The sequence below is a fragment of the Daphnia pulex genome, chromosome 3 (assembly GCF_021134715.1).
Source record: "Daphnia pulex isolate KAP4 chromosome 3, ASM2113471v1".
In the NCBI taxonomy this organism is placed as follows: domain Eukaryota; kingdom Metazoa; phylum Arthropoda; class Branchiopoda; order Diplostraca; family Daphniidae; genus Daphnia; species Daphnia pulex.
Genome location: NC_060019.1, coordinates 9,357,202 through 9,375,972, shown reverse-complemented (window position 1 = coordinate 9,375,972; position 18,771 = coordinate 9,357,202). Strand labels below are relative to the sequence as shown.

Here is an 18,771-nt window from a genome sequence, read left to right as displayed (position 1 = left end):
AGGAGTCCAACTTTTGTTCACGCTTAGAGAGCATGGGTTAACGGTGGATGAAGAAAGGGACTCGGGAAAAAGTTCTTCCGTGCCCAGCCATCTGACCGGAACGACTACAATAAGGTCCATGACCAGGGAAAGTTTCTCTTTGAAAGGGACAAGTTATCAGATGAAAGGTTCCAGTTGCAACAATTGCCAAATTATCTTGCAAAAGTCTCCGATCAATAAGACCGGTGAAAATCTAAGGATTGCGGAGGACGAAGACTCTGAATCTGAAGAGGAGATTTCAGACGAAATCGATGACGACGACGGTAGGAAATTGTTCTGAAATAAAGTTTATACTCTGTGCTGTAGAACGGCGCATGTTTTAGAGATTGATAACTTTAGACGATTTCCTTGCAATCTTATTATACATACGATGTGCTGTTTAGTTTACGCGCTTCTTGAGAATCAGATCGATTGCCAACCCCTGGGCTAAACTGGAATTTGATTTGTTTGCGACAGATATAGCGAAGGCAGTCGAAATTAACTGATGGAATATCCGTTCTCGTTCACTTAAAAAAAATTGCCAATCTTTGACGCCAAAACGGACGATAAAATCTGCTTCCACGATAATCACGTAACAGCTTATTTCTTTGAAACAGTGTGTAAAGCTCATTACAAACGAAAGATTCAATAAATTGTATTTAACCATTTTATTACCAATCTCTCGTATTTCTTCATCAATAAAATAAATGCAAATGCATGTGAATGAAATGTTATTTACTACAGTTAAAATATATTGCAAAAAAAAAAAAAATTAGAAAAATAAGAAGCTCGTCAAGTGGTCGCGGAAGTCAACAGTTTCCCAACTGCCAGATAATTCAAACACAGAGGGGGTCACAAAAAGGCAAATATTGTGCAACGCTCGTTTCTTGACAGTTTCTCAAGGCTCGAAATCTAAAATCAGATAACTAAAACCACATCCATTTACACAAGTATCCTGGAAATTTGACACCCCAAGAAAAGCGGTCTGTGTCGCCAATGAGCAACGATCTACAAATAAACCTTCAAAACGTTACCCTGTCTAAATAGTGATTGAGCTACGAGTCGACTAGTTGTTTATTTAACACTCCACTAAAAAAAAAATCTTAACAGGTATTCACGACTTGACAACAAACGAATTCGTTTAAGTATAAATAAATATCTAAAATAAAATATTTGTTTTAAGCCATGGGGAAAAAGAAAGGGTATTATGTGTCCGAACTGTTTTTTAAACCAGAAGAGAACACCAACATTGAAAAGCCGGAATCGTTCACCGTCAAAGATTACGATGGTAATTCAGTATCTAACAATTTGGCAGATCAACTTGATTTTTGCTGGTTACAGATAGACCGGTGACTCATTTAAACACTCGTCAATGATGTTTTTGCTTCTTGAATTTTTACGATACAGCGATTGTAGATGAGGTGGTAAACGAACAACCTAGTAAACAACTGAACGCAGATCCCAAAAAGGAAGGAATAGATAACGATATTCCAAGTGATGTCCGTCAAACAGACACACAAGGTAAAGTTTCCAGATCAATATAATTTCAACCGATTACAAATCTGCCCCTGACTGATTGAAATACTGTCAACAGAGGTTGAGGTTGAATTTTACGATTTAGATGTTGAAAATGACGTGGTGAACGAACAACCTAGTAAACAAGTGAACGCGGATCCCAAAAAGGACGAAATAGATGGCAGTATTTCAAATGATGTCCATAAAACAGACACGCAAGGTAAAGTTTCCAGATTAATTTGATTTCTGCCAATTACAAATTTTCCCCTGAATTATCGAAACACTTTACGATTTAGATATTGTAAATGGCGTGGCCAACGAACAACCTATTAAACAACTGAACACGGATCCCGGTAAGGACGGAGTTGATGGCGATATTTCAAGTGATTCCTCTCCAACAGACACAAAAGGTAAATTTAGTTTGTAAATCAGTTAGACATCTGCTGATTGTAATTTTTTGTTCTTGAATTTTAAGACTTGGCTATTGCAAATGAAGTGGTGAACGATCAACCTTGTGAACAACTGAACGAGGACCCCGTTAAAGACGAAATAGATGATGATGATAGTTCAAGTGATTCAGACAAAAGCGACACACAAGGTACTTTCGCATACTACTACGTTCGTTTACAATCGATTTAGAGTGATCAATCATTATTTAAAACTTGTGTAACATGACTCCATTTATAGCTGCTGTGATTTCAGATGCGAATGCCATAGAACCTGTGTCTTATAAGAAATTTAATGATACTGAAGATGACAATCAACTGAAGAAAGATGCCAACTCTCAATCAACGGCAATTATTGACGATGCAAAAAGTAACTTGGATACCGGAGCGTCTGCAAAGCAAGCGAGCGCTACCGAAAGTTCAAATTTGAAAGCTGCCGAGAAATTTACTTCAAGTAGCACTAATTAAACAAAAGTCTAATCTAACATCTCCTTGACGAATCTCCTTTCTTTGACAGTTGAACTAGGAGAAATCAAACACGAACCCAAAAATAACCCAGCAATAAACTGGTTCAAACGAAATAGATTTTTCGTAATAGGAATAGTTGTTATCGTCGTACTTATTGTCGCTATTTCAATCCCTACTTCATCACGAAAAAAGTATGGCATGAAATAAATTTATACCTTTAATTTCTATGACACGTTCTCCTGTTCACAGACCAACATCCACCGCTAATCCAAATGAAATCCCCCTCTCTTCAACGACTGAATTCGCAGGTCCGCGAAAAGGAACTCTTCCTCCCGGAGTCTACCCTGCAGCACCGGACGTAATTGAGAATACAGAAGATTTTGATATTACTAAAACGAGCAGTATAGCGCCATCACTTGAACCGACAACGATTGAAACGACAACACAAGGTGGAATAAATGGCAACACTATAGCTGCTTCAGTTTCCCCTATCACTACAGGTGTAAGCTCTACAGCTACAACAACGGTAAGTTAGCTCTGCAGTTGACTTAAATAATGATGTACATCAATTGAGTTTTTCTTCATAGGATGAGTACGATTATCATGAATCATCTGGAGATAGTGGAGATCCATCAGCTCCATTATCGCTATTCGAAAACGTCTAAATTCTATAATAAGATCCTTGACAAATTTATTTATTTGTTATCTTATTTTCCATGAAATCCATTGGCATTCTTACAATAGTCTGTTACTCATTTTAAATGTTTCTCATTAGCGATTTTTTTCCTAACCAACTACTATGTATCTTAAAATGATACAAAAAAAAACTTTGTTGGGATAATGCGTTGCTACTCGCGTGTGTAAGCGAATTCAAATTATGGCGCCAAAATCCTTAAATTGAAAATGTGAAGTCAAAATGAACACATTTGGTGTGATTGTTTAATTCATTAAAAACTTGTAGTAATTTCAAATAAGACTGCTTCAACCCAAAAACAGGTAAATCTAATATTAGATTACATTAAGAAAACGCCATGAAAAATTATTTCATCAGCGACAACCGGTAACAAGATATAAAGGTAAAAGAATTCCGTCTTTTTAACGATGCCAAAAGTGGATCTCCTTTTGCTGCCGTCATCACAAATGAAATTCAATGTGAAAAAACATTTGTTTTTGCACATTGGCAACAAAATGGGTAACCACAATAATAAAAAAAATGTGTAATATTACTGCAAAATTCTTGGAAGGGAGGAATTCCGGAACCGGAAGTATCAGGACATGAAAAAAAAAACCTTAGTACGATGCATCCCTTTCTGTTAGACGTGTTCACATTATGCAAAAGTTCTAATTACTATAGATATCAATGTTCTCTGGTTAACAAATGCACCGGTATACTGTGACGCGATGCCACTTGGTCTGGAAAGCCGCCGAGGCAACAGCTGATCAAGCTACTGTGTTGCTACATCCCGTACGGAAAATGTCTGCCCATGTGTTTGATGGGCTCGCATCCGTTCACCCCAAGTCGATAGATGATAAAGCAAGATCATGTTCACATCATCCCACCTCATCAGATATCCTTCACATTTCGTCTGCCAGTTGGCCACTGGTTACTGGACTACTCGTGCTTCAGAAAAATGACGTCTCCCTTCCGGAATCGTGAGTATTCTCTTTCGAATTTCATTCGCTCACTTCTCAGTCGCCACGGTACAATCGTTTTGATTTGTTCAGTTAATAGCCTTCGTGAACACATTCGAAACCTCTTGATTTTGGCCTTAGAATTGAATTGATTTCGAATTAAAAGCAAACAGAATTCTTTTTAACTTGATCTCCGTTGGCTACTTGATAATTTGATTTCCAGCGCAAAACGAGAGTACTGCTGTAATAACAATTGGTGGTGGTACACCCGACACGGAAAAAGAAAGTTCCCCAACAAAATTCAAAGGTACAAATATTTACTGTCGATCTGAAAAAAATTTTCCACACACAAATATCCCCAGTTCTCCCCAATTTTCTTTTACATAACGTAACGTAACGCAAAACGCAGCCTATTTTTCCAAAATGTACAAAAATTACGAACATCGTTTAACCTAAATGAAAGAGAAATTCGAAGTGTAAGACTTTATTACATTTAATTCGAGTCCCGTATTTCGTCTCCACCACTTGGTTATGTGCTATACGCTTAACCAAGTATCGAGGGAAAACATCTGTATCCACGCTACAAATTTTTTATTATTGCTTTTACACCCGGGGTTATCTCCCAAGTTGGGTTCATGCTGAGAGAGGATTAGATTACAGCTTCACGGGCGCCGATATAGTCCAGCGTAGTATCTGCATGCGCATTTGATTTGTTTACTTTCCTTGAATTATAAGGTCTGTCACGTCTCAAAAGTCTTGACAAGATTATGAAGAATCAAGTAGCTAAGCTAGGTAACTTAACTTTTAAAAACACGCACGTAAACTACAAGTGCTCTACACAGAAATGAGATTGGTTTTAACTGTTTCGGTGTGTCAAATCGCCTACACAACGAATCATCTGCTTCAAAGCGGTTCCATGTTAACAAGTCGCAATTACTGACCTCTCTTCAGTCCCTCTCAACTCCTGTCAACAAGACTCTTTCAAGCGTTAAAAAAATAAAAAAAAATAAACCTTTCAAGTTTTAGCACGCGCTAAGTTCTTCATCGGCTCTCCAACTTTCTCTGCGTGTATGCAAAACAAAAAATATTTCACTTTTCAGAACGCTGCAACATTTCCCGAATTCATAATCAAACTAAAACACAAAAAATAGTACCGTAATAATGACGCACAATTCAAAATAAAAGTGTCGATTGATTCATGTCATTTTCCAACGCAGTTGAGCACGACATCTCACGCCATTTTTTTTTTTTTTGTTAATTATAGTCCACGAGAACCAGCCTACCTTAAATAGTAACTCAACACCAACCAGGATGTTCTTGAGAAGAAGAATCGTATTGCTGACACTGGCCCTTATTTTAGCTATTGTTATCATCACCGTGACCATTGTCGGGCTTCTCATCTCATCATATAATGACCGGTACATGCACAGTATAAATATCCAACAAGAGGAGAAATCGGAGATTGTTCTACTTTCTCAATTTCTTCAGTCTTTACATTCTTATTTATTTTTAAATAAAATTTAAAAAATCTATTTTTGCAGTCAACAGGCAGAAGCGGAAGCTAGAAAAGACCATGGTACTCACATGGAGATAGAAAAATATGAGGATATGGAAAAGAAAATGAGTTCTATCGCTTCTGATTTACCCGAGAGTGATGATACGGAAATCGATGAACGTGACTTTTTACCAGTACCACCAGGTGTAGTCGTAATATTTTGATCATCGCATACACGGACGGTCATGGCTGAAATTATTTTGATTAAACATGAATAGCTACAACAAATACGGACAGCAGCGGCAGCGGATTTGAGCCTTCAAGTACGGAAAAGACTTCGTTGAACGTGAATTCTGTTCCTCTAACAGACGAATATGAATCATCTCAAGAAGTTGGAAGTGGAGATTCGTTAGATCATCATCAAGCCGGTAGTGGAGATAATTCCGAAGATCGACACTTTGGCATGGGAAGTGGGGATTTTTCTGGAGACCGACGAGACGTCGGCAACGGGTTTGATCAACCCGTTTAATTCGTCACAACTAACAAGCAATCTCATTCCGACCTTCCTCTTGCAACTATATAGTACTTTATATAATAAATACAATTTATCCCTGTCACTGCAAATTCTATTGGTAAATTTCTTGTGCACATGTTATGAAAGCTATCCGTAAATACATACAAAATTCGTGTACCATTTAACCGCGACCAAATTCTTTCTGTTACGTAAACCGATGTTAAAACTAAAAGTTTTAACATAGATTTATTTTGTTTTATACTAAAATTGTCAAATTGATTTGGTTCTGAAAACACCGAACACGGATTGGCCTTCAAGTGGGGGATCGTTTGTTAAGCACGTAAAACACTAATTGGTCGATTCGTTGCTGCTGGTAGTTTGAATTCCACGCGAAAATGTCAAAATGATTTGTAGTTCCACTTTTCACCGCTGGGGTGTTTATGGTATACCGTGTCGTCTGCTTTGAACGCTCCTCTACAAACCACAAACTCAAAAATTTCACCTCACCTTCAGAATTTAACGAATAATTGTGGCGTACTTCAACATATGTTTGTTAAATTGTGTTTTAGGTTATTAAGCTTGAAATTTCTATAATCGAGAGGATGACTGAAAGTGTAGAGCAAAAGCTCAAGCACTTGATGAGGAAGGCTTGGAGGGAACGTTGGACAGATCTCATGTGGGGGATATATGTCAAAGAGGTACTTTAACTGTAATTTCGTAACAAAAAAAAATATCTTTACCAGTTTTAAATTAAACTTTCTTTACATAAAGGTAATACCAGCAGGATCAACTGGAGATACATATAATCTAGCAGAAAGCATTTTACAGCAGGCTTTGATCGGACCATCTCCAAATTCAAAGTTGTTGTCATATCTACAGCATTCATTACATGTTCAAGTAAAACCACAACTTTAATTCAATTACTAAACACATTTTGTTTTGCTTGTTAATATTTAATTGCATACCATTTGTGTGTTTTAGATTGTTTCCTACAGTGCTGTTTTCGAAAATATCTGCCTTCAAGGTAGTATCCAGAAAACCAGATGCCTTTTGGAGTTACTACTTTTGGTGGAGCAATCAATAGTAACTTTTCCCATTCAGTCTTAAATTGAGATATGGTTTTAACAATATTATTTATTAGAAACATATTTCATGTACTGGATCTGGCGATGGGCCTGCTGCTTTAGCTGCTTCTCTATTGTCTTTGGAAACTTGGCTTTGGAGTCTTACGTCTGATGGACTAAAAAAACTATTTGATAATAATAGTGCAACCAATGACTATTCAGTCATTTGCCATTATACTACAGGATTACTGGGGACTTTGTATGAAGAGAACTATTTAATATCTCTTCTATACATTGCACGTTGCTGCACTAATGATCAGTTTTCAGCAACTCATCTTACATCGCTTGTAAACCAAACTGAGTCCAACCTGAAAAATTTAACTACTAATGGGAATCCGTCATCAGAAAAACTTGTGGAATCTGTCGAAAAAGTCATGAGGTACTTCATTTGATGTTCTTCGTCAATGAGTGGTCATTAAAACAAATTCTCCACAGGCAATGCCGATCATTTGAAAATGATCTATTCAAAGAAAATGGTCCCGAAAAGCCCTTTTACGAGAACTCATTGTGCACAGACGTACATACATTAATATCTTGGGAGGCGTTGCTTCGCCCCACGTCAGATGGCCTTGAGTTGACTCGACAGTTGGAAGTTCTACAGAAACTAAGAGGCTATTCACCCACCCAGCTCTATTGCGAAATCCTCAGAGCGTGTTGCCTAGGACTAGCCGAAACTGCTGATTCTCCTGGAGAGCTACGTTGGGCTGTATTCACTTTCCTCAAGGCACCGTCATTACTACTCCGACTTCATCGATCAATTTTTGGTACGATTAGCAATATTTTAAAATTTCAAACTGTTCTATTAAATTCTCGTTTATCCAGGATTGGATCCAAATTCGCCTATTGGAGAACCAAGTCCGGAAGTCGCGGGTGCGTTTGAGCGCCTTCTTTGCTATCCTGGACTTTTAGAAACAACCGATGCCAAATGCCATTGCAATGTCGTCGAAGGTTTATTAAATGAAGTGAAAATACGGACATCTCTTTTATCTGAATGGCATGTTACAAGCATCCTCAGCAAAAGAGAAAGTCTATCCCGCGGAGGTCTGAAGTTAGAGACCACTAACACACAAATAGCTACTTTGGTTCTTCGTGCTGAGCCAACGGTGGCCAGTATTCTGAAAACGTTGGATACTGATTACGCTAAAAATCAGGTAATCAAGGAAAATGTAGAGAATTACGTAGAGCAAGTAATAACATCTTCATTTTAGGACACGCTGTTGAAAGTTTTATCTCATTTGCTTTCGGGGCAAAGCTTCGAACTCATACTGAACGCTGCAACTGGGACTGGTAAACTCCGAGCTTTTGCCACAAAACTCGTGCGATTTAACGAAGCGAATCGCCAACCTGCTGGTTCCGATCCAAGTAAAACTGCAAATGCAAGGGCTCTACTCTTTGACATCTCATTTCTAATGCTCTGCCGTATTACGCAAATGTACGGCATTGAGGTAATGAAAATCATCTAATAATTCACACCTGAATGCCTTCTGATGTTACTTGTTCTAATGATCGATAGGTGATACTGAGTGGTGAACTAGGAGGGGAGACTTTCTTTGAGCAGTGGGCTTCAGAATGGCTGAAACCTAATCAGGCGCCTGATTTGTCATTAAGTCGCTGCGATCCCATGTTGACTGATCAGTTATTGAAAGCCTTGACATCTGGAGAGAGTGACCTTAGATCAGGGTAAAATAATCTCGCCATTTTTTTCTTGAAAAATAATAAGCCCATTTCTATTCATAGGAGCGTTCGATGGCACGAAGCTTGTTTCCACGTCCCTGCTGTAATACGGGAAATTTTGGGGGCTTACGAATCACAATTAGTTTCTGATGAAGAAGTTGAAAGGATTCTCGATACTTTACGGACTCAAATGTGCTGTCTGTCTGTTTGTGCTGCCGCTTGGCTTCGATTTTACATCCAAGTAAGAAAAGATCCAATTAAAAAAAAATCAAAAAGATTCGAATTAAAATACGGTGGACATCTCCTTTAGGTACAACCAGCAAATCTGAAAAGTAAGCCCACGAGCATGCTCGATCATTTGATGACTTCCCTGAATCTTGATGACTCTAAAGAGCATTATAGGGAAAGGTAAATTACGATAATGCCCTAACAAATGATTTTTCGCGTTCACTATAAAATTCTTTTTTCCATTAAGGTCAGTATTGATGCTGCAAATCATTCGGCGTCTGGCACAAGACGACAATCCCCTACAAAGCGTCTCAGAGAATCAAGATCAAAGTTTGGATCATCAGTTAACCAAATTATGGAATAAGATTTTAAATCATGGTTGGTCAGACCATAGCACAACAGTGGGTATTGATCAACTATTCAAAATTGGTGGAGCAACATGGTTGGTCACTTCTTTGGTCAAGGTACTTAATCAAAGAACTTTATCCTAGACAAGCCTAGCAGGTATGGGTATGCGATTGAATGTCCTTTCTTTGTGTCTCGCAGGCAGTTATTAAAGAGCAATCTTCTGACAAAAGACAACGGTGCGTCGAAGGAGCGCTGTCAGTTGCACATTTAGATTTAGAAAGCTGTGCCATTTCTTTAGCAACCAGAGTACTCCCATTCCTACTAACTCACTCCTCAATGCTGGCCAGGTAAAAGGGTTTGGCCTCAGCGTAATGCCAATCCCAGTTAACATTCCTTTTTTATTTCAGTGACGAAGAAACCGGTGGACCAGGCGGCAAAGCGTTAGCCCAGTTGACTGTCCTGCTGTTTACCGCTGCGTTGAATAACCAGTTAGCCCCAGAATCCGACTCATCCAGCCCTTCCAAAAAGTTGGGTTCAAAACGTTCAATCGATTGGGATATGAATACGCCGGGTTTTCGATATCCTCCTTTGAAAAAGATGGCTCTTCATGAGGAGGAATTTGACTTTATGTTTGTAGCTCCTAACAGCGGTAAGTTGTTGATTTGTTTTGTTGTTTTTTTTTGTTTGTTTTTTTAAGATTATTTGAAACCCTGACATATTGATATTTGTTTTCAGCCCATGAAAATAATCCACTCTCCAATGCAATTGCAAATTTAATGCAATTAATGACCCGAGCCGCTGGTGAAGGCATTATTACTCCGCAGCTTGCGTTCATTAGTTATTTCATTCAAACGATGGCAGAAATAACTTCAATCAAAACCAAAGAAGTCATGAGACCTCTTTTGACCTTAATTCCTCCAGCTCTGGTAAATCTTTTTTTTTTACAAAATTAACGTCGGAGTTTTCTTTCAAAATCTTTTTCTACTTCCGTAAGGTGTTTTACATGCTTGCCGTTTGGCCCGGGTTAATGTCCATTTCAGATGTTGCCAAACTGTTGGCTCATCCCGGCGATGAAATGGGTGTCGGGAAAATCGCTGCGCAGATCGTTTGTGCATTCAAGAATATAAATTAGTCCACAACAAGGAACAGAAATGGATAACAATTTTCTGTTCAAAAAGTATTCGCTGACCGACTTCAAAGTGACGATACTCTTATAATTTTGCTGGAAATCACCTTCTGAGCATTTCGCCTACTGTGGAAATCTGAGAGAACGAAAAATTCGCATTGTCAAGAAATTGTAATTTTCAATTTTTGTTCACATCAGTTTCGGAATATAATGAATTTTCAGTAAGAAATCAGCTATGTTAGCTTATGTCAAAAAGAAGGGGCTGTCTTCTGTTGTCGAAGTTGGAATTTTAATCCCGTAGGAGTTGCGCAAGCGTACCGCCCCATTGATGTGGCCTTCGAAAACGTTTAGCATATTGATGTCGTCTTCATCGTTACCAAATGGGTCAGTGGCAATTCGGCCTACTTTGAGCCAGGCATAGTAAAAAAAGAATGGCAAAGCTGCAATAATAAAAGGTATAATATTAAAACAACAAAACACTTTTTGAAATTTGTGGTCATTCGTACCGTAGGGCAACGGAAAATAACCACTCATCACCGATGTCAAATAATGTTTTTCCGCTATTTGATGGGACAATATAGACACGAGTCCGTAACAATAGATGGCAATTGTCACAGCTTGAATCAGGGCAACAGGAATGTTCTTTGTAGCAAATTTAATTACTGTTCCACCACCTTTCTTCAAGGCCTGGATAGCATCGATGTTGCGACCGAAATCATTAGCAACGAAAAAGTATCCTTTCTGAGAAGTGTCCCGCAACAATCCGTTTAACCAATCGTAGACGACTAGAGAGCACGTCCTCGAAGTACCGCCAGGCTGCCCTTTGTGCTTTTCCAGTAAAAGTCGTTCGTTCTCGCATAGTAATCCTGCATTCTGGATTGCCATCAGATTAGGATATCTTTTTCTCAATGGTTGGCAGACAATGCGGAATGTGAGGAGCCACATAAGCAGAACGTAACGGATGTACAGGTCAACTCTGGCACGACCATCCGCAACTTCTTCTTTGAGCGACACAACGAAAAGTGTGATCGCTCGGTTGGTTCCAGGCATACTAGACATTATGTTGAACCAGCGATTAAGTGCTGTTGAAGTGAAGAAACCCAAGAGCAGAACGACGGGCAAGCTAGAAGTGTATCGCGCCAAATAGCTAGCCACGGCATCAAAATTTGCCTGGCCGCCAGTGTCCAAAGCGAAAGCGTAGAACAATGTGATCGATACGTAAATGAGGTAGTAGATGATGGCTTGCTTCCAAACCTAAGAAAGAATAATCTACAAACATTCGACACCAGGAGTTTCTTTGGAATACAACAACACAAAAAGGCTATTACCAGCTTGAAGAAACTTTGCCGCCATCTGAAAATACCGCGGAGACTTTCGCCAAATTTCGTTGCTGTAGCGGATACCCCCTCGATTTGAATCGACTCGTCCGCTTCTATGCCAACATTTACTTCAACATCTTTGTTTGAATGTTTCTGCATTTCTGCAACGCCTACTCTATTTTAATTCACTGACTAACGCACGTTTTACTGATAAAAGAAATCACTATTCATGAAGGTAAGCAAGAAATAATTGAAATAGAAACTGAACACTTTTCACAATCGATACAAAAATCTGTGATTCAATCAGGTGCATACGATTTTTTGTCTACCGAGTCGTATACGATTTCTACAGGGTGCTCTATTTTAAATTCAAATGAGACGCGTTCAATGCCAAATCACACAGAGAAACGGCGAGTCTATCATTGTCGAAGCCGAAACTGAGCGTTCTTTTTTTTCAAATTGGTGGGTGATTTAGTAATAGAAGAGCGATGGAGTGGCATTTCCGATAGATTTCTCAAATTTAGGACTATTAAGGCGGGACTTAATTTTATTTGTGGCTAAGTAAGCGCAATCAAATGCAAATAACAAATAATGGGAAAAGAAAAGAATCAAGAATGGATGGCGGGGGGGCGGGGCAATCGGCAACGACAGTGGTCCATTTGGCAACCATGTTTTGTTGATGTTAAAGACGTCTGTCAAAAGTTGTTTTCCTTTTTTACTTTAGCTACAGCCAAAAAACCTTGATTTAAAAAATGGCAGTTTGTATAGGATTCATTGGAAAAGAGGTACAAATTTCGTTTGTTCAGTTGTTGGTTTTGAACTGTAGTATAACACATTCAAAACTATTCTTCGTTACAGAATTCACCGTTGTTCCTTCGATGTATCAACCCATCACAAGAACTGCAGTTTCATTACATTATGCATACGTGCATCGATTTCGTGGAGGAAAAAATTATCCAAAGCAACAAGTCTGGAAGTGATGTTCGAGAACTTTATCTTGGCCTGCTCTATTCCAGTGAAGAAGTCAAAGCGTAACCAAAATCAATTTCTAATAACATCACAACAGTTGACAATATGTTTTTCTTTCTGAAGGTATGGCTTTGTCACCAATACCAAGGTTAAAATTGTAATCATAATTGACTCCACAAATTCTCTGTTAAGAGATAATGAAATTCGAGCAGTAAGTGTTGTGCTTTTTTCAGAACTGTGATAGAAAAAAACATTCAATTACGACGAATAGTGCCAAAAATCAAAAGTTAAAAGCTCAAATTTGATTTTCAGATTTTCAGAAAACTACACAACGCGTATACCGAATTAGTCTGCAACCCCTTCTACACACCGGGAGACCCCATTACAGCCAAGTAAAAACAAACAAAACAAAAAATATTGAGTGTCGGCAATATGTTTACTTTCTCTTATCCTTTATCATGCATTATCTACTAAGGTCGTTTAGTATACTGGTCGACGAGCTGCTGGCGTCATCATCCTCATCTAGCTAAGATATAAATAAATTCTTTGTCCTGTAATCGTTGTCTGTCGTCTGTTTTTTTCTCCATAAAAAAGTGCATTCGTTAACTCGCTTCTCGAATAGAAAGATGAAAGTATTATCACTTCTGTCGTTGTTGTTGTTTTGCGACTTGGGCGCCCAAGGGATCCCTCACAGAGGTAGAGCTGTCGCTTGCCCCGATTCTTTTCTAATTACCCCTTGTGTCTGCACTTTAAATAGCCAACAGATCGATATGACCTGTTCCGGTCTATCAACCTTGAAAAGCCTGACGGATATCTTCGCCCGTATCTTCCCTACCAACACCTTGCATTCAATTGTAATCCAGTCATCAACTTTAGGACCACTACCAAACGACGTGTTTAACGGAAAATCTTTTGAGATTATTAGCTTCTTAAACAATCGTTTGACATCTTTTGACAACACTGGCATTTTTACTTCATCAAAAAGTAGCCTAACATCGCTCAGCGTGAGACAAGACGCAGATGACTGGACCTTTAACTTTGCCAACCTTCAGGGCTACAATTTACTTGCAGAATTAGAATTGTCTGGATACAGTATGTTATTATCAGGAACACTGTCCAGTTCATCGTTGGCATCTCTCACGCTCCGAAGCGATTTACTATTGGGTTTGCCGTCTCTCGGGACACTACCTGCTCTCTCCATACTTAATCTAGACGGAAGTTATATTTCAAATTTGAACGGAAACTCGTTTTCATCCTTGTCAAGCCTTTCAGAATTGTATCTTGGTCACAACAAAATTGAAGCACTTCCTACTGGGGCATTGTCTCTAACCGGCAGTGTAACCCAGGTTGACTTATCAAGCAATCTTATCGACAGCGTTCAGTCAAATTGGATCACAGGTAAACACACAAAAAAGTACTATCTACAGCGCAATACAATCATCTAATGCACGACAAATACTCGTAAACAGGTGTGTCATCAGCGACAACAATCCAACTTGTTAATAACTACATCAGCGTTCTGGACCCCTTGTCGTTCGAAGGAGTCATTCAGGCTCTTATGCCATCAGGGAAATTACTGTTGGACGGCAATCCGCTGACATGTGGCTGCGAAGTTGCATGGGTTGTGACCGATCCTGCCTATCTAACCGTCGCAAGTGACGCTCGCTGTGTCAACGGAACTCGTCTAACTAATTTGGATCCAAATTACTTTGTTCAAAATTGTTGAGTTCATTGATTTACTATGGGACATTCAATACAATAAGCAGTTTAAACATTCCACGATGACGAAAAGCATTATTAGCGTTGACGAATATCCGGAATTTCGAGGCGTTACAAAAACAATTTTGAAATACGACAAAACTTGGGTTAACCGCTTCCTTCCTGAAGCAACGTCATGCTGTAATAAGCGTTCACGTTCGCCGTTAAACCAAGTGAGTCTCTTTGTGAAATTGGCCGATGAAGATGTTAATTTTATCAAAGCTATTCCTTCTCTCGGGATTTTACCTGATTCAATGGAGCGAAGCCCAAAGATCAGATATCACGCCGCGAAGTCTTAGCGAAAAGAATCTTTGCGGCACGTACACAACTTGCAGTGAATGCCTTCAACAAGCGGGATGTGCCTGGTGTTCGAAAAAGGTAGGCATTTTTTAGTCAGTCAAAGAAGTAGATTCGTTTTTTCAAAGCTAGGCGTAATTCGTTCAACAGGATTTCTCAAACAATGGGAAGCCTTTGTCTCGTTGCAATCCCACTGATTGGTACAGTTCAAATAACGACCATTTGTTGGAGGAGAGTTGCAGTAATTTTGTAATACACTCCACCATCAACACGACAATTGAAATAATAAAAGATGACCCATTGGGGAATCAAGGGAACGGAAATCAACTAAGGCCACAGAAAATTCTTATTCGGGCGGGTCCAAGTATAGGATTTCATTTCTTTCAAGTGACAAAATAAAATGAATTTTGTTACATTTTATTTCACACAGACAAGCCTATCAACTTTCAAATTAAATTCAGAAGAGTCGCGGGATACCCCGTGGATCTCTATTACATCATGGACCTCTCTACGTCGATGAAACCCAGCAAAGAAAAATTGGTCAATCTGGCAGCTTCGTTGGCTGAAGCCATGCGAAACATCACAACTGATTTTCGAATGGGATTTGGCTCATTTATCGACAAACCAATGAGCCCTTTTGCAAACGAAATTCAACCGTAAATAGCCTACGCTTTTTCAAGAATCTTCTCTAACTTTTAATCTCTAGGTCGAAACCCTATCTCTTCCGACATCACATGAAACTGTCGAGTGATGCCACAACCTTTGCAGTACGTATGATACTTTGATTTCGAGCAAAAAAAAAAGTGTAATGATTATTTGAAACTTACTACTTGTCGTCCATGCAGCTGCAAGTTAATGGAGCCCCGACCTTTGACAACTTGGATTCACCAGAAGGAGGTAGCCATTGTTTCCCTGCCGTACACTTTTTTGAAATGCTGTTTACATTTGCAAATCTCGAAACCACGTTTCTCAGGTCTCGAGGCTTTAATGCAAGCAGTCGTCTGCAAAAACGAAATCGGCTGGAGGTAACAACACCCCTAGCGGATAATAATTAAACAGTATTTCAAAATTTTCACACCTGCGTTGTTTACGCAGGAGTAACTCACACCGACTGATTATTTTTTCAACTGATGCACCTTATCATCTGGCAGGGGATGGAAAGGTAAAATACGAATGAGAACGGAAAAGAAAACTTCTCTAATATTATTTTGCAGTTGGCTGGAATCACGTCACCAAACGATGAGAGCTGCCATGTTTTCCAGGATAGAGACGGTCGATTTCATTACGATCATTTTCGCTTGTTGGATTACCCAAGCATGGCTCAGATTAGCCGTCAAATCGCAAATAATTCGATGAACGTTATTTTTGCCGTTCCTTCAAACGTGAGGTTAATTTACCAGGATTTAAGTTCAAGACTTTTTGGAGCGTCAGTAGCAGAGTTGACCGACGATTCGTCCAATATCGTGGCACTTGTTCAAGAGCAATACAATGTGCGTATTTTTTAATTTGAATGCCTCAAAATTACATAACGAAAACTTTTTTGTTTAGAAAATCAGTTCTTCTGTGAAAATGTCTCATCGAGCGTCGAAATATGTTAGCGTCAGCTACTCGTCGTCTTGCTCCAGTAATGGCCAATCTATTAATACAAATCGTTGTGATGGAATCAAAACAGGATCTACAGTAACGTTCAACGTGACTATCTCAGTAAGTGCTGCACTATAAATATCTAGAGGGCTACACAGGTAATTGTTTCCTTCAATGCAGGTGAATAAATGTCCAAAGGGAAACAATTTTGAAGAAGTGATCGAATTCTTCCCGGTTGGTGTCAACGAAGTCGTGACAGTTGGATTGGACGTGATCTGCCAGTGTGGCTGCGATGAAACTACGGTACAATCTCTATTGAGCTTCTAAAAAATACCTTTTAACGCAAACTTCTTTCTGACCGGTAAAAATCCTAAAGACTTCACAAAATGAATGTAGCGGTGCAGGTAAGTACATGTGTGGTTACTGTGTCTGTAACCCGGGGTTTTCCGGATCTTCGTGCGAATGTGGGAGTGGCACTGAGCGAAAACCAAATCCTTTGGCAAAGGGTTGTAAACCACCGCATCAGGGAAATTCTTCCGCTTTTCCTGATTGCAGCGGTCGAGGAAGTTGCATATGTGATGCAACGTGTAACTGCCGTTCACCTCCTGGTAAAACAAAAAAATCAAGAAACATAAAGAAAGCGAAAAAAACTTAAGGGTTATTATTTTTTTAAACAGGTAGAAAAGTCTGGGGTGATTATTGTGAATGGTAATACATTTTACAAAATTCCTACTATTTGTGTTATAATAACGTTGATTGATTAATGTTAATAGTGATGACTTTGCATGCCCAATTTCCCCAATTAATCAGCTAGTCTGCTCAGGACCCGATCAAGGCACCTGTCCTTGTAACGGTGGCGGTGTTTGCGAATGCTTACCTGGTTGGCAGGTAAACAATTACGTTTGTTGCCATCCTGAGGATGGCAAGTCTTGAGTGTTGAAATTAATGCGGGATATTCATTTCATTTTTACAGGGTAACAGTTGTCAATCTAAATGTCCTGAAAACACGGAAACTTGTTATGCATCTGGAGAAATCACCAAGGGCGCAAGTAATACATTTCTCTAGATCACTGTAACATTTTGACATTTGAACAATTTTTCAAGTGTGTTCTGATCGCGGGACTTGCAATTGCGGCCAATGTTTGTGCAGTAAAACCAAAGAAGGGGATCCCTATACTGGGAAATTCTGTGAAATTCCACCGGTAAGTATTTACTTTGTTGATAAGTTGAATTTCAATTTCTAAAAGATTTCCTGTTGCGCACACACAATAGTGCAACGAACTAAAAGAGTGTGTCCAGTGCAAAGCATTCAACACCGGGCCGTTGTCTGAAGACGGTTGCCGAAATTGCGAATTTAACGTCACATTAGTCGAAGAAATCAAAGGTTAGTTTAACGCAATGACCATTTTAAGAAAAAAGAATTCCCAAATTACAAATTGTTTGTTTATAGAAACGAAAGAAGGTGATCAAATCTGCTCTTTCCAACAGTACCAGGATGGATTGTACTGCAACTTTTTTTTCGTCCACAACCGTCTGAAAATGGAGTCAAATATTCCTGTCGGCGAAAAGGGTGAATGTTCAGAACCGCCTAACATTATAGGTGCGCAAATAAAATATTTACAGTTATTTCTCGAATAATTATTCATATTTATTTTTTAAGCTATCGTAAGTGGTGTTGCTGGTGCTATATTAGGTAAGAAAATGTCTGACAGAAATTGAATAAAAATATCTCAATCAAAATTTCTTTTTTGTACAGCTATTGGTCTCTTACTTTTACTACTGTGGAAAATCTTGACGACAATTCATGATCGCCTAGAATATGCAAAATTTCTTCGTGATCGCGATCTTGCAAAATGGCCACGAGTATGGAAAACATTAAAATGTAACCTTTTGAACTAAAATGTTAATTTTACATCCGTTATGACCTAGGGGGAAAATCCGATATATAAGCGACCAACTACCATCTTTTTAAACCCCGCCTACTCGGTTGGCAACGAAGAATAAAGTTTACCAGGAATTTAAACCAAGAAGAAACTTTCTCTACACATAGTGTCTCTCTTTGGGCTTATTTGAACTTTCAAACGATGTTGCATGTGGACAAATACCGATTGTAACATCCCTCCCATAGTAAAAAAAAAAAAAAAAACAGTCAGGAAAATCCATTTGTTGTTCCACATCCTTTCACTATTGGCTACAAGCTCCCTTTCTTATTTGCTTGTAAATGTCTTTAAAAATAATAAAACATGTATAAAAACA

At 38.9% G+C, this 18,771-nt stretch overlaps 7 protein-coding genes across 12 annotated transcripts in view; 6 read left to right on the top strand and 1 right to left on the bottom strand.

Annotated features, from left to right (window-relative positions):
- The window catches only part of LOC124190178, a 1,238-nt gene extending 549 nt beyond the window's left edge, over positions 1 to 689 (top strand). The window contains exons 3-4 of the mRNA XM_046582753.1: positions 28 to 302; positions 496 to 689. Of these exons, the coding sequence (XP_046438709.1) occupies positions 28 to 302; positions 496 to 524 (304 nt within the window). The 3' untranslated portion in view covers positions 525 to 689. The remainder of the gene's footprint in view (positions 1 to 27; positions 303 to 495) is intronic.
- LOC124190175 (vesicle-associated membrane protein/synaptobrevin-binding protein-like) overlaps positions 1 to 15,958 on the bottom strand; it is a 22,303-nt gene extending 6,345 nt beyond the window's left edge. The window contains exons 1-4 of one of the 3 annotated variants that reach the window (XM_046582750.1): positions 15,759 to 15,958; positions 11,917 to 12,020; positions 11,095 to 11,842; positions 10,741 to 11,028 (exon numbers count right to left, since the gene is read on the bottom strand). In XM_046582750.1, the coding sequence (XP_046438706.1) occupies positions 10,832 to 11,028; positions 11,095 to 11,647 (750 nt within the window). In that variant the 5' untranslated portion in view covers positions 11,648 to 11,842; positions 11,917 to 12,020; positions 15,759 to 15,958 and the 3' untranslated portion in view covers positions 10,741 to 10,831. Of the gene's footprint in view, positions 1 to 10,740; positions 11,029 to 11,094; positions 11,843 to 11,916; positions 12,539 to 15,758 lie in introns of those variants that run through there. The other 2 variants (XM_046582748.1, XM_046582749.1) reach the window with 2 other exon arrangements.
- LOC124190174 (acidic repeat-containing protein-like) lies at positions 990 to 6,273 on the top strand. 4 transcript variants are annotated; one of them, XM_046582747.1, is made up of 14 exons: positions 990 to 1,128; positions 1,202 to 1,306; positions 1,426 to 1,539; positions 1,640 to 1,753; positions 1,830 to 1,943; positions 2,009 to 2,131; positions 2,221 to 2,433; positions 2,497 to 2,638; positions 2,697 to 2,973; positions 3,035 to 4,100; positions 4,303 to 4,386; positions 5,344 to 5,497; positions 5,621 to 5,778; positions 5,853 to 6,273. In XM_046582747.1, exons 2-10 carry the CDS (start codon positions 1,204 to 1,206, stop codon positions 3,110 to 3,112), a joined length of 1,278 nt encoding a protein of 425 aa, XP_046438703.1. In that variant the 5' UTR covers positions 990 to 1,128; positions 1,202 to 1,203; the 3' UTR covers positions 3,113 to 4,100; positions 4,303 to 4,386; positions 5,344 to 5,497; positions 5,621 to 5,778; positions 5,853 to 6,273. The 4 variants fall into 4 exon arrangements, with proteins under 4 accessions (XP_046438703.1, XP_046438701.1, XP_046438699.1 ...); XM_046582745.1 differs by having other exon boundaries at positions 1,613 to 1,753; positions 2,236 to 2,433; XM_046582743.1 differs by having other exon boundaries at positions 1,613 to 1,753.
- Positions 6,499 to 10,817, top strand: LOC124190170 (mediator of RNA polymerase II transcription subunit 24-like). The gene is made up of 15 exons (XM_046582736.1): positions 6,499 to 6,786; positions 6,860 to 6,985; positions 7,070 to 7,171; positions 7,230 to 7,591; positions 7,648 to 7,976; positions 8,035 to 8,363; positions 8,421 to 8,657; positions 8,726 to 8,892; positions 8,950 to 9,127; positions 9,197 to 9,294; positions 9,362 to 9,578; positions 9,661 to 9,809; positions 9,870 to 10,111; positions 10,198 to 10,388; positions 10,457 to 10,817. Exons 1-15 carry the CDS (start codon positions 6,691 to 6,693, stop codon positions 10,592 to 10,594), a joined length of 2,961 nt encoding a protein of 986 aa, XP_046438692.1. The 5' UTR covers positions 6,499 to 6,690; the 3' UTR covers positions 10,595 to 10,817.
- On the top strand, positions 12,578 to 13,433 carry LOC124190180 (trafficking protein particle complex subunit 2-like protein). Its single transcript, XM_046582756.1, has 5 exons — positions 12,578 to 12,692; positions 12,766 to 12,938; positions 13,000 to 13,087; positions 13,189 to 13,268; positions 13,352 to 13,433. The coding sequence occupies exons 1-5, from the start codon at positions 12,660 to 12,662 to the stop codon at positions 13,404 to 13,406; spliced, it is 429 nt and encodes a 142-aa protein (XP_046438712.1). The 5' UTR covers positions 12,578 to 12,659; the 3' UTR covers positions 13,407 to 13,433.
- On the top strand, positions 13,503 to 14,653 carry LOC124190176 (oplophorus-luciferin 2-monooxygenase non-catalytic subunit-like). The gene is made up of 2 exons (XM_046582751.1): positions 13,503 to 14,274; positions 14,346 to 14,653. Exons 1-2 carry the CDS (start codon positions 13,503 to 13,505, stop codon positions 14,600 to 14,602), a joined length of 1,029 nt encoding a protein of 342 aa, XP_046438707.1. The 3' UTR covers positions 14,603 to 14,653.
- On the top strand, positions 14,833 to 18,771 carry LOC124190171 (integrin beta-PS-like). The gene is made up of 20 exons (XM_046582738.1): positions 14,833 to 15,012; positions 15,082 to 15,295; positions 15,362 to 15,587; positions 15,638 to 15,698; positions 15,777 to 15,828; positions 15,905 to 15,956; positions 16,027 to 16,093; positions 16,146 to 16,421; positions 16,480 to 16,635; positions 16,696 to 16,818; positions 16,892 to 17,123; positions 17,193 to 17,223; positions 17,289 to 17,403; positions 17,489 to 17,564; positions 17,620 to 17,717; positions 17,788 to 17,899; positions 17,966 to 18,115; positions 18,176 to 18,208; positions 18,272 to 18,378; positions 18,445 to 18,771. The coding sequence occupies exons 1-20, from the start codon at positions 14,833 to 14,835 to the stop codon at positions 18,517 to 18,519; spliced, it is 2,436 nt and encodes an 811-aa protein (XP_046438694.1). The 3' UTR covers positions 18,520 to 18,771.